Source organism: Aspergillus stella-maris (assembly GCF_047715825.1).
Source record: "Aspergillus stella-maris strain CBS 113639 unplaced genomic scaffold BDV14scaffold_4, whole genome shotgun sequence".
NCBI classification, from domain to species: domain Eukaryota; kingdom Fungi; phylum Ascomycota; class Eurotiomycetes; order Eurotiales; family Aspergillaceae; genus Aspergillus; species Aspergillus stella-maris.
The window spans coordinates 282630-294978 of NW_027396798.1; the positions used below are offsets into that span (position 1 = coordinate 282630).

Genomic DNA, 12349 nt, shown 5'->3' on the forward strand with positions numbered 1-12349 from the left:
GAGTGCCTGGCAGCGATGGATGTGGAGAGGAAATGAATTCCAAATCTGCTTCGGCAGCTAAATTACTCCGTTGTGCACGAGTCGGAAAAGAAATATATATATCCTGCGACGCAACCGTTTCAAGATTCGGACCCTGGCGGAGGAGCATTTCTCCACTGGACCTCTAGTATCTGGCTATCGATGCTATTTCTGGTCTTTTACGATCTCTAGATCTTTGTGGGCATTGGGCGACGCCTTGATCGATCTTATCTGATGACTTGGCGAGCTTGAGTTGTTGAAGGGTGGTTATATAGCACTTGTCGCTATTGTGCGATATCCGAAGAGTCACCACCCCCGATTTCCTCAATGCGCGCCGAGATCCCATTAGGAGCGCCCTTGCCTTGAACTCTCGACTCTTCCCGTTCAACTCCTACAGCGGGAACAGCAGGCCCTCTATGTGCCTCTACAAACCTCCGCCCATCCTCACGGCCCTTTTCGACATCAACAAAGGCGATTGCTATCATCGCGGCGAAGCAGATTGCAAACAGGAACGGAAAGCCCATCCAATTGTTTTCGGTATCGTTGATGATTGCTTGAATGACATTAGGGCCGATAATGGAGGACTGGAAGGGTTTTTTAGTATGCTGAAGCCATGGGATCAGGTGAGTAGTACTAACCGCACGATTTGTGATTCCGAAGAGGGCGAAGAACATGTTGTCGTAGCCCGGTGGCATAAGCTCGCTGATCATTGTTTGGGCGTACTGTGATTCTAATATTAGGCTCTTGCCCATGATCTCAGCCGCAAAGGGAGGGAGAACGTACCGCATAATATGGAGCTTGGAAGAGGCCGAATACGACGTTGTAGAAGTAGAACTCCCACTACCTGCAATCAGCACCTACTACCAAAAATCACCCAAGGGTTTTGAACTAGCAGCTTACCCGATTATGATACCCAACACGATGCGTCCAAAGACCCAGCATCCCCCAGAAGGGAATAAGCACGCTGAAGAAATTCGTGAACAGAAACATGCTCTTCGTTCGAACTTTAAAGTGCTTCTGGAAGTACCAGTACCCGAACGTCGAGGCAATAGAACATACGGCTTGCGATATGCCAAGGTATGTCAATTGCAGGAAAGAGAAGTCGATGAAGTCGTTTTGGATGATTGAAACCAATGTTCCTAGATATATTATCAGCACTAGTACGCTTCATTGGCTAGGGATCTCTTACCAGTTGTATTCAGTCCATCGGCAAGCAAAAAGTAAGCAACGTAATATAGAAACGCCTGAGGTAGAGAGCGGATCTTTCTCATTGCAAGCCAGATCTGCTTGAAGCCGATTGTTGCGTAGTTTGATCCTTCGGGGACTTTAGGGCCTGGTCGTTTCTGTTGGAAGATGAACCACCAGACGCCTAGGGCGACCCAGTCTAGGATATATTAGTGCTGTCCCATAGTGATAGAAATGTGGTTCAAACATGAGTTTGTGATGCAAATAGCCAGATTATTCGCGTAATTGTTGCCCTGCATCGGGAGCAAGACACTGAGGTTGAGAAGTAACACGGCCAGATAGCCGATATTGCTATGCGCCGTTGAGATATTCCTGCAATTCATTAGCATCTTTGCCATACAAGAACAAAAACAAGTCACACACGAGATATGATTCCTCTCCAAACTCTCAACAGCATCGTACTCCCCCTGCCCAATCCTCCCCTCCCTCAAATCCTCCTCCCTCGCCTTCCTAACATGGGCCATAAACCTCGCGAGTTTCGGGAAAACAGCCGCATAAAACACCAACGTCGCGCCATAAGCCACATAAGTAACGATATACATCCCCATAGCAGCAGGCCAATCACTCGGGTTCCGAATCGACAGTGTCCCATACTGCAGTACCCAGCACACCACAGTCAGACCGAGAAGTAACCACCGCCCGAAGGACCCGTAGTCTGCTGCGCTGCCGAGCCACACGAAGATTATCGTCATGAATGTGAAGCTCAGCCCGTTGGCGATTAGGACTACGGAGGAGACGGTGCGGGTTCCGCCGGCCCAGGGGACTACGCAGGGGGATGAGTCGGTGCAGGGTTGGCGGGGGTCTGTGCCTAATTGCCAGCCTGAGCCGTTGAGGGCCCATTGGAATCTGGGGGTGTTAGATTGTAGATTGGTGATTGTGGTGAAGTGTAAACTTACAGTGCTTGGGTGTAAGAGAGTGGTCCAACGCCGTTGTCACCTATGTAGGAGAGTCAGTGACGAAAACTTGAATGTGTAGTTACAACTTTCACCATTGTAATAGAGATAGTAAGACCACAATTCCCTCCTCGTCACCGTTGGGGCATCGAGGTCAGCCTCGTCTGTTCTGAATAAGCGGTCGTACTCATTCTGGTCTGCTTCGGCTTCAGGTATCCTCGGGCTCGGTCGAGAAACTTCATTCGCCTCCATCTCTTGGGAGGCTTCTAACAGTCAAATGGCGAGGTTCAAGCATATGGCAATCAATGTTAAATGATGAAGCGAGGTTAAGGGCGGATGAACGATAGCATTCCTTTAACCCCGCTCAATGGTGGTATCCGGCAGGGATGGTCATGCGCGCGTCAAGTAAGGTTGCCTCTCTTATCATGGGCGATCATATCCCCACGCTGCCTAGTACTGTTGCAATCGTAAATATGCATATTCACTGATTGGAGAGCTTGCAATCTGCGCAACTATATATTCTACCTATCGATGGTCTAGACCTCTAGAAGTGCCCATCTTACCGTACAGTGTACATTCGAACAATTCCCTTCGGATTAATGAACGCTCGACTATTCTTTTGCGTGTGGCTGATAGGGCCTGCTTGTAGTCTCTCGAGCGAGCAATCTAGATACGTACGCTCGATAAGGTTGCGATTGCAGGTCATACAATGGACGGAGCGATGCGGTGGGGCCATCTGGATACCAGAGGACCCTCTTGTGCTACTGAAAACTTGCCAATTACAAAACAATTACAAAATGCACATCGTGAGTCGTTACAAGGATGAAGTCAATTCATCTAATTACATCACCACGCTAACGCCATCCCCGTCTACTAACGCGAACGCTTTTCTAGGCTGTACATCGTTTTTCATTGGTATCTCATAGCCATATCTGTTTCGTGAATGTCCAAAATAAAGTGAGGAGATTTCTTTACAGCTTGCCAGAAGTGTTGAAGTCCTCAAGAGCGACCTGCACACGCTTGCTCATGGTCTTCTCACCCTCGCGAACCCACACGCGGGGGTCGAAGAACTTCTTGTTGGGCTTGTCCTCACCGTCGGGGTTACCAACAGTCGACATGAGGTAGTCCTTCTTGCCAAGGACGTAGTCGCGGACACCCGTGAGGTAAGCGTACTGCATGTCGGTGTCAAGGTTGACCTTGACGACACCGTAGCCGATGGCCTCCTTGTACTCGTCCTTGGAGGAGCCGGAGCCACCGTGGAAGACGAAGAAGACGGGCTTGTCCTTCTTGGAGCCGGTCTTCTCCTTAACGTAGGCCTGGTGCTTGCTGAGAAGCTCGGGGTGCAGACGGACGTTGCCGGGCTTGTAGACACCGTGGACGTTGCCGAAACCAGCGGCAATGGAGAAGTAGGGGCTGACGGCGGAGAGAGCGTTGTGGATGGCGAGGATGTCCTCGGGCTGGGTGTAGAGGGAGTTGTTGTCAACGTCCTCGTTGTTGACACCGTCCTCCTCACCACCGGTGATACCGATTTCCTGGTAACAGTTAGCGTGAGTCGCGTACAAGTATAGATGAATTATATTACCATCTCGAGCCATTGCTTCATGGGGGCAGCACGCTTAAGGTACTTGGCAGTGGTCTCGATGTTGTAGTCGACGGGCTCCTCAGACAGATCGATCATGTGAGAAGAGTAGAGGGGTTCGCCGTGCTGCTTGAAGTAGGCCTCGTCGGCGTCGAGGAGGCCATCAAGCCAAGGGAGGAGCTTCTTGGCGCAGTGGTCGGTGTGAAGGATAACGGGGATGCCATAGGCGGGGGCAATGCTGCGGATGAAGTGAGCAGCGGCAACACCACCGGCGATGGAAGCGGCCTGGCCGTCGTTGCTGACACCCTGCGCAAGTTAGCTGTTTGGAATCCTCATGACTTCTTGTGTACGTACCTTGCCAGCGAAGAAAGCGGCACCACCCTGAGAGACCTGGAGGACGATGGGGCAGTTCTGGTCGCGAGCAGCCTCGAGGGAGGCAATAGCAGTGGAAGAGGAGGTGACGTTCTATTTCAGCGTTAGCAAAGGTTGTTCGACCAAGCAACTGAGGTGAGGGGCAGAGCGACTTACGATGGCGGGGAGAGCGAACTTCTGCTCCTGAGCGTACTCGAAGAGACGGAGAACGTCATCACCGACGATGACACCGGCCTTGCGGGACAGCTTCTCGAGGACACCCATTGTGATGATTGTGTGTAGTATGAAGTAGTTTTAGGTAGAGAGAGGTATGGTTGGTATGAGGAAGATTGAGAGAAGAGGAAGAAAGGGGCTGGAAGAAGTTAGAAATAAGAAAGTCTGAGCTGGAAAGGCTTTACCGAAACGACGAATACGGCCGTTAAGTAAGTGAGGCAGACGCCGAATCAGGAATGAGGGGCACAGTGAACTCACCGGGCAGTGGGGAAGTGATGTAAGTGATGTATGAGTGATGTTACAGAGAACAGAGAGAGAAAGGGACAGAATGAAGCCAGAGGGGGAAGGGATCTTATTAATATGTGCAATTGACCCGGATTTCTCCTGTTCCCGCCAGTTGCTGGGCTGGTTCTCGACGCTGTTCTTGTTCTGGTGCTGCTGCTCTTGTTGCTGTGGTGGGGTTGCTATGAGAGAATATGACGCTTTTTGCTGCCTCAGGCCGGAGCTCCGAGATTCCCCGCCGGCCTGCAGTCAATCACATGACATCATTCATCTTCAGAAAGCTGTTTCTTACCACTTCTACCTCTGCTGAGAACAGGGCAGCTCATTTGTCTGGAAAATTCTATACTACAAAGCTTACTCCTCCAGTTCTTTACTTCATTGTTAATCTTGATGGAGAGAGAACAGCTAGGTATAAGCTCGGCTGAGCTCGAAAATGTTGAGCCCTCTCCGTTTTTCTTTCGTGCTTCGTCTCAGCGTCGGAAGAATAGCGGGGTTCTCTCCGTTGTTTCCCCTGCACTTCGGAACAAATAACGTTCACCTGATTTGTCCCTCAGCAAATCAGTAAATGAGGTTATACACGGCCTTCCCTCGTGGCTGGTTCCAGGCTTCTAGCTGCCAGTCGACCGGAGTATTCTGTCCCGGGACATAGCTCCGATAAACGGCAGTCTGTCACTGGGTCGAAATGATATCTTTGCATCTCTGGCATTGTCTGCTTGCCCTATCACCATACTTGGTTTGTATAGAACCTCAAGCAGACCATTTAACTTCACTGTTCTCGGAACCATGCAAGGCATGGCAGCATACATGTTGATTCATGCCCCTTATAATCTCGCATGGCTCACCGATGATACAAAACTTTGAAGTCTTCATGCTCCAGTGTATTAGAGCTCGAGGTAGGAGCGGTGCTCTACTCCAGAATACAACTCGTTTCAATCACCCATCATGGATATGGATGGATAACACGTTTGTTACCCGTCGAGGAAGGAGCATCAGGTGACTTCCATAGCGGCATCTTTCCTTCTACAGGGCCGATTCATGTTCTTCTCATTATCATCTTCAGCTCAACGCAGTCAGCCGTTAGCGAATCTCATACCCGACTACCAATTCATATGCAATTTGAGGCCTCAGCCGCCTCGGTATCAATCATTTAAACCGAAGCCTACACCGTGAAACCAGAAACCAGAAAAATGAGCTTCAACCCTGATGAAGACCACTTGTCCTATCATGATATGCTCTCATTGCTTTATGATGATATAGCTCAACTCGTTGACATCACCAACTCAACCGAGCCCCCTTTTCCTTACGAATCCAATCAAGACCGATATACTGCCCTGCGGCGTGCAATTATTGAACACTCAGTCAAACACATTAAACTCTGGTGTGAGGAAGTGACTGAAATAGGACAGAGTGTCGTGGAACGGAGTCTCACAGAATCCCCGGTCTCTCAGCACCACTCCAACCCAGCTGACGATTTGGACAAGGAATTATCCCCAATCGACCCATCTGCCTGCCCGGACCACGTCTTCAACCCCGAAGACAATGTCCCTAGCTCTAATCCGGACATGGGACGTGATCCAAAAGGCACCGACCATGCCACAGACCATGACCATGATCACGACGAGGACCACGGCGTTATGAGTGACAATGAGGTGGAGTTTCAAGCGCGGCTGAAGATCCTAGACGCCGACGAGCGTCGCCTAGGGCAAATCAAAGCCCATATAAGCGTGCTCAAGTCGCTTCTTGATGCTTCAAAGCCCCTTGACTTTTTGGAAAACGCTGTTCAAGAGATACATCTCACTCAATGATCTTCCTAGGTCCTTTTTTTTTTATCATCCGTTCCGAGTTCGAAATGTTGCACCATAAATTGTCCTGCTTTGATTGTGGAAGTTGGAAGTTGCGGTACCTTCGCTCTTTTCTCTAGACTAGGTAGCTTATAAACGTCTTTCGTTAGTCCTTTCTTGTTTGTGTTCTCTTTTTTTGCTTGTTTTTCTTGGTGACCTTTTTCTTAAAGGTTTGATCATAACAATTCGGACGAACAATTCTAAACGACCTTTTTTTCCGCTCTGAGTTTCACCGTACTTCGACTTCTGTATTGAGCTCAATCAGGCCCGGAAAGCTCCAATGCTGTGTTTTCAGTATCCACAGGCCTATTTAGACTAAGGCACGATCTGCCGCAGATGCAAGCTGGTGCCTGACATACTATCGCTGTGCCAATTTAGGGAACCCATACAACAGCGAAAGTACCATTCCATTTTCAGACGGCATCAAGACCGTACATTCAGGGACGTATGGGCTATACTTGATGGCCTTTATCATCTACTCCTCTGCCTCTAAATGAGCTAGATTGGTTTTCCTCATCCCTAATACTATATCTCTCTAGATTCTCTTAGTTTTGTCAAATAGAACCGCAAAGTATTGGAGGTACACGTAGACACTTTAGAAGATATAGTTTTGAAAAAAGTACTGCTGAAGCCAGCAAAGAAAGTATCTACCTACATATGTACCATTCGACTGCCCAGATGGCGTATGCAGTGGATAATACTCTCAAGATTGAGGCCCCAAGTAGCACAAGAAATGTGTTGGAATATCCCTCGCTGCTTTAGCCATTACCAACAAGCTCAACAATACTACTCAAATCCCTGCAAAACATTACTGCTCCTGGTAAAGCGCGGCTGACGTGCATGAATCCTCGTCAGCCACCTGGCATTCCTCTGAGGGATCTGCTCCAATTGGACCAAATGGGAAATTCGCAAGGCTGAGTTTGTGCAACGAGGCTGAGATTAGGAATCTGACTGAAGCCTTGCCGTTTCTTCCTTCTCTTCTCCGCAGTCTTGGGTCATTGGGTTCTTTCCTCTTGAGTCATTTATCTCCCGGTTCAATTTCATCGACTCTCCAGGTCATATCCAAACTTCCTTTTCCACCTGCATGGTGCAATTCTCGGTCGTGCAGCATTTGCCCGGCTCTGTACTCCCCCGTTCTGGGATTTGTTTTACCAGAGTACGACTTCTCCAGATCTAAAGCAAACAAGTCTTCAGCAAGCCTTGGTTGCCTCGCCAAAGTTTCCTTATTATGTCATACCTCCCTCGACGGCATCGAAATCGAGCGGCATTGACATTCTAACACCAAATATCTCTTTCATATTGATATTGAGGACCTTCTGGTATGTTTTCGACACCCCGAGAAGTCGCTTTCTCACCTCTGACGCGTCAGTCCTTTAGTTCGAACTAGGGGGTGCGTCGCCAACATGCCGCCTCCACAGCCAAAGTACTTCCTTCTTACCTCAGCCTACACGATCGGATGGATCTGCGCACTACCCGTCGAGTTCTCTGCGGCTAGGAGAATGCTCGATAGAGAGCACGGCTTGTCTGAGTTGAACCCGACTCACGGATCTGGAGATGACAACGACTACATACTGGGAAGTGTTGGCGAGCATAATGTGGTGATCAACTGTCCTGCTGCTGGCACATCTGGACAGATACGGGCTTGCCAGGTCGCTGCTGATATGAAGAGTACTATCCCTTGGATCCGGTTTGTGCTCCTTGTCGGCATTGGAGGAGGTGTGCCGTCGCCCCATGATGTGCGGTTGGGCGATGTTGTGGTAGGGACATCTGTGATTCCCTATAGCACCGGAAAGTACACGGATCTTGGACACGAAATTACCGGGAAGAGTATCTCGCCGCCCAAGGCTGTCCTTTCTGCTGTTACCAAACTAGAGGATTATCTTCAGACGAGCAACCTGTCGCAGTCGCTTGAGATGGTCGCCACTAACTTTGGCCCCAGTCGAAAGAGCTACTCCCGGCCCACTGAATACCGTTTGTATTCCAACAACTTCATCCATGGCCCAGGCTGTGACTGTCAGAAATCGTTACCGCAACGTTCAAGTGCCATCATCCAACGCAAGCCTCGACCAAATGACCAAATAGAAATTCACCACGGGTGCATCGGAACAGGCAGCTCTGTCATGAAGAATGCGGGTGAACGTGACGAGATTGCTTCCATGGCGAACATTATTTGTGTTGAAATGGAAGCCGCTGGCGTGATGGATACAACACAGAGCATACCTATCCGAGGTATTTCGGACTATGCTGGCGGGCACAAGAACGACGAGTGGCATCCGTACGCAGCATTAGCAGCAGCAATGTACGCCAAGGAGCTTCTAAACTCCATGTCTACAATACTTGTCTCACGGTGCCCTTTGGATGTACCCGGGAGCGAGCTGGAACGATACATCCGTGGCGCCATTAGCAGCGTACACGAATCCCTTGACCGGTCAAATACGACCCAGCAGAACGACGAGTCGTTAGAGTGTTCAAGACATGCCATGCAAATTCTCATGGAGCGACACGATTTGATTCAACAATTGCTCAGTCCGGCGCGTGATAAGCTCAATGACAAATCCCAAGCCAATCTCTCTGATGTGTTAGAGCGAGTCGCGCTCCTCGAAGCATCCCAGAAGCAACTACGCGACTCTATGGCCCGTCTAGGCAAACAGGCAGAGCAGCACTCCAGAATTGCCCGACATTCGTCACACGACGTGAATGGGAAGAATTGAAACGCGAAGTTGCGCAGAATACTTCCCGAATCGACAGCCTGTCTTGTACAGCCCAAAATACACTCGGAACGACGGCAGCCCTACTCAAGGAGATTGGTGATCGGAAGGGAAACAAGGACCTTGATTTCACGAGTAAGATTCTTGAAATCTCCCAGCGTTACACGCAGCACCTTTCTAGCTTGCATGAAGCGTTTAGGAATTGGAGCGGGCGCGACCCGACTCCCAAGAACCGCGAGTTGACGCCGAATCCGGGCTTCACGCGAAGGTTTACGGCATGGTGAGGGGGCTCAGAGGAGTCCCAGAGCTCTACAACATCAAAGCTTAGGTCCATGATGCATCCAGGCAAGAGCAGGGGTACTGCAGGGTCTTCGAGTCCGCAGAGCCAGAGTCGAATCCAAAGCGAAAGCGAAAGTGCAAGACCTAAGATCCCCGTCTTGCATACACAATCGATCGAATCGCCCAGCAGTTCATCCACATTAACCCCATCTTCTTGTTCTTCACAGGGCACCACGTCTTCTAATCTCGAAATATTGCCGGATCTTCCCCGTGGAAGAATGAGCCCCTTTGGTCACCCCTATAGTCATTCTCTTCCATCGGCAACAGACCCTGAAGACAGGTTAGCTAGACCACCACCCCCCAAACCTCTCCCACATAGACGCACCTCCCCCCTTCCGACCTCATCCCCGCCTTCCTCATCCATCCCAAGTCTGTCAAGCGAGGCAAGCGATATTATCGTTAGAGCAGTCCCGCACCCTCGACCAACACCACCTCCTCGATCCAGCACCATCTCAACACAGCCAGAAAACAGAAACCAGCCCCTCCTCCTACCCCCAAAGAATCAAAGCATCTCAGAAACCTACCGCAATGCCATTTGCAAACACAACCTCAAACTCGTCTACAGAGCGCAAATGGTCTAGGTTCCAGCAGAAACGGAGACATCAACGGATACACCAGCAGCAATTCCAGCCTCAATGGGAGCTCCAATGGACAGTACAGTCCTATGAGCATGGTATACCAGAAATCCGGGTCTTCGTTATCTTCAGGCCCAACTTTAGTCGGGGGCTTCGAGAACGAAAGTCCCGAGCTCTTGTCGATGAAGGATAAAAGGGCGTTGTTTGAGCGGAGAGGATGCTAGGAAATCATCTCGATAAGCAGGTAAGTACGCGGGTAAGTAATCATATGTAGGTATATATGTTTCTATATTTGGTTCTGATGTATGTTGCTTTTTGGTTTGGAACTTGGTTGAGACATACAGGAATTGAGAATTGGGGACTGTGGATGTAAAACGTGCGTGTAACTGATACAGTATCATTCTGCTCTCCTTCCCCTGTGCCAATCATGACAGGAAGCAACAATAAAAGTAACCCTGCCTATAGTGAGCATAATAGTTACAGATTACTTTCAAAAGCTTGGCCAGATGGTCTGCGCACAGCTTTACATATAAGCTCCAGGCTTGATATCTCGCACTCGTGCATTCCAATCTACCCTAAGCCATGTACTACCTATATTGCGATTCTTCTCGAGCCATCTGTCGCCCAAAGATACAAGTGGTCTGGAGTCGAAGAGTGTCGCAACAATGGAGTTAAATGGCCATCTGAGTCTTACGCCTGGCGTGGACACCAGTTGGCAGTCTTCCCTCTGCAATGGTCGTACGACCGGCGCCCTTTGATCAGCTTGGTCTGAAGCACAGGGTCTAACATCTCTGGTGCTATGTTACTAGGCCTACACGCTCAATCTTACTACCCGAGTTCTGAGCATCTAAGCTTACCACCCTAGGCTTCTGCTTTGCAATCTCCCACCTCCAGTACTTGATTACTGGCCATCTGAGGCTCAAGGCCTGTCTTACCTCGCAGGAGCCTTTGGCAGCGGGGCGCTGAAGCGCTGAAGCGGGGTGTCACGGCCCAGGTCACGTGGTCCCGGGCAGGTCTCGCGGAGGGACTCCACGTTGATCTTGTGATAGAATCCACTTCACCAGAGTATCCTCTTAAATTCTAGAGAGAGGGTTCCATATGGGACTTTAAATTTAGCTGCAGCAGGACAAATACCACGATTCTTTAGGTCTTTTGAATATTGAATTGCAAGTTAGATCCTGCCCTCTTGCTCAATTAATTTTTGACGACTTTTCTTTCGATTTGGAGGCATGGTGGTTGGTGAAAGAGAGACGTGTTGAAAAGTAGATACACGAGCAGGTGCCTTAGCGTAACAAGACGTTGCTCGAAGATCGGAATCAGGATTAAAGTCAAAACTCAGGAAGTATTAGTCAACCAGACGGTCAGGACAAGCAGAACTTAGACTGGCACCTTGACACCTCTTTTCATCAGTCGTGAATGCCAATCTTACCTGCTTGCCTCTTCTTACTTTCTACTCATCTTCACACCCACCATGGACTTACTTCAATCCACCTCAAACGCGTCTCAGCCTTCATGTTCTGAGCTCTCATACTTTGATTTCTTATTAGTTGATCCCAAATCCAAGGATCCTCTTGCGCAACTGGCAAAGGAAGTGCAACAGCAGCCATTCACCACTAATAAGAGCCTAGAAAAGTCTTTAGAACGCCGTCAGCGAGCGCTTCAGCAAGACCAAACTCGAGACCAGTATCTTGTCTTCACATCTGTCCCCCCAGCGCAATCATCTAAACTAAGTGATGATCGGGCGCGAACAAGCAAGTACTGTCGATTCTCTTTTAATGCGGAAACAGGACTCTTGATTACAAAGGTCATACCAAGTCCTGCACATGAACTTGCAATAAGATCATTTGATTTTCTGATCTCTCTTGAGCTGCATGCGATGAATGTCTACCGTGACATGAGGCCTTTTGGTTCAAGAACAGTTACAGTTGGAAATTGGACAAAGGAGGCTGACTGCTGCTGGGCTCCGGCTTCGACAAGTACAAGGCTAAGTTTCGTGGTGGAAATAGGATTGTCAGAGTCTGCGCGACAACTTGCTCTTGGTGCGCGTGGTTGGCTTGACACTTACTCTTCATCTGTGAAACTGGTGGTTACAATCAGCATTAAAGACGAAAACCCTGAGATTATATTGCGCCGATGGGAACTTGTTCCTCGCGGATATGGTGTCCTTACACGATCATCCCCTCCTTCAGCGCGTTGTACTACATTCCTCAAATTATCTCGAACAAATAACACGACATCTGTTACTGGAGAGTCCTATATGAATGGCACAACTACAACTACTACA

At 49.3% G+C, this 12349-nt stretch overlaps 5 protein-coding genes across 5 annotated transcripts; 3 read left to right on the top strand and 2 right to left on the bottom strand.

The window, feature by feature from the left end:
• Positions 1 to 302: 302 nt before the first annotated feature.
• BDV14DRAFT_195834 (uncharacterized protein) lies at positions 303 to 2408 on the bottom strand (the record flags this gene model as incomplete). The annotated part of the gene is made up of 9 exons (XM_073772308.1): positions 303 to 602; positions 657 to 740; positions 802 to 858; positions 919 to 1157; positions 1208 to 1402; positions 1451 to 1575; positions 1627 to 2109; positions 2160 to 2199; positions 2252 to 2408. The coding sequence occupies 9 exons, from the start codon at positions 2406 to 2408 to the stop codon at positions 303 to 305; spliced, it is 1680 nt and encodes a 559-aa protein (XP_073632533.1).
• Positions 2409 to 2967: 559 nt separating this feature from the next.
• Positions 2968 to 4755, bottom strand: BDV14DRAFT_164804 (fructose-bisphosphate aldolase FBA1). The gene is made up of 5 exons (XM_073767243.1): positions 4579 to 4755; positions 4264 to 4459; positions 4090 to 4200; positions 3739 to 4041; positions 2968 to 3688 (listed from the first exon to the last, which is right to left on the bottom strand). Exons 2-5 carry the CDS (start codon positions 4369 to 4371, stop codon positions 3128 to 3130), a joined length of 1083 nt encoding a protein of 360 aa, XP_073632534.1. The 5' UTR covers positions 4372 to 4459; positions 4579 to 4755; the 3' UTR covers positions 2968 to 3127.
• Positions 4756 to 5598: 843 nt separating this feature from the next.
• BDV14DRAFT_85116 (uncharacterized protein) lies at positions 5599 to 6470 on the top strand. The gene has a single exon (XM_073777680.1). The coding sequence runs from the start codon at positions 5790 to 5792 to the stop codon at positions 6405 to 6407; it is 618 nt and encodes a 205-aa protein (XP_073632535.1). The 5' UTR covers positions 5599 to 5789; the 3' UTR covers positions 6408 to 6470.
• Positions 6471 to 7439: 969 nt separating this feature from the next.
• Positions 7440 to 9319, top strand: BDV14DRAFT_85185 (5'-methylthioadenosine/S-adenosylhomocysteine nucleosidase family protein). Its single transcript, XM_073777682.1, has 2 exons — positions 7440 to 7762; positions 7821 to 9319. The coding sequence occupies exon 2, from the start codon at positions 7847 to 7849 to the stop codon at positions 9152 to 9154; it is 1308 nt and encodes a 435-aa protein (XP_073632536.1). The 5' UTR covers positions 7440 to 7762; positions 7821 to 7846; the 3' UTR covers positions 9155 to 9319.
• Positions 9320 to 10138, top strand: BDV14DRAFT_85182 (uncharacterized protein). Its single transcript, XM_073777681.1, has one exon. It carries the CDS (start codon positions 9484 to 9486, stop codon positions 10069 to 10071), a length of 588 nt encoding a protein of 195 aa, XP_073632537.1. The 5' UTR covers positions 9320 to 9483; the 3' UTR covers positions 10072 to 10138.
• The last annotated feature ends 2211 nt before the right edge of the window (positions 10139 to 12349 follow it).

Excerpts from the sequence above, each read along its gene's own strand:
- BDV14DRAFT_85116 (XM_073777680.1), top strand. The coding sequence starts at position 5,790 with ATGAGCTTCAACCCTGATGAAGACCACTTGTCCTATCATGATATGCTC.
- BDV14DRAFT_164804 (XM_073767243.1), bottom strand. The coding sequence starts at position 4,371 with ATGGGTGTCCTCGAGAAGCTGTCCCGCAAGGCCGGTGTCATCGTCGGT. Across the intron at positions 4,042-4,089 it reads CCGCTTTCTTCGCTGGCAAG|GGTGTCAGCAACGACGGCCA; the intron begins GTACGTACACAA and ends TAACTTGCGCAG. Across the intron at positions 3,689-3,738 it reads TGAAGCAATGGCTCGAGATG|GAAATCGGTATCACCGGTGG; the intron begins GTAATATAATTC and ends AACTGTTACCAG.
- BDV14DRAFT_85185 (XM_073777682.1), top strand. The coding sequence starts at position 7,847 with ATGCCGCCTCCACAGCCAAAGTACTTCCTTCTTACCTCAGCCTACACG.
- BDV14DRAFT_85182 (XM_073777681.1), top strand. The coding sequence starts at position 9,484 with ATGATGCATCCAGGCAAGAGCAGGGGTACTGCAGGGTCTTCGAGTCCG.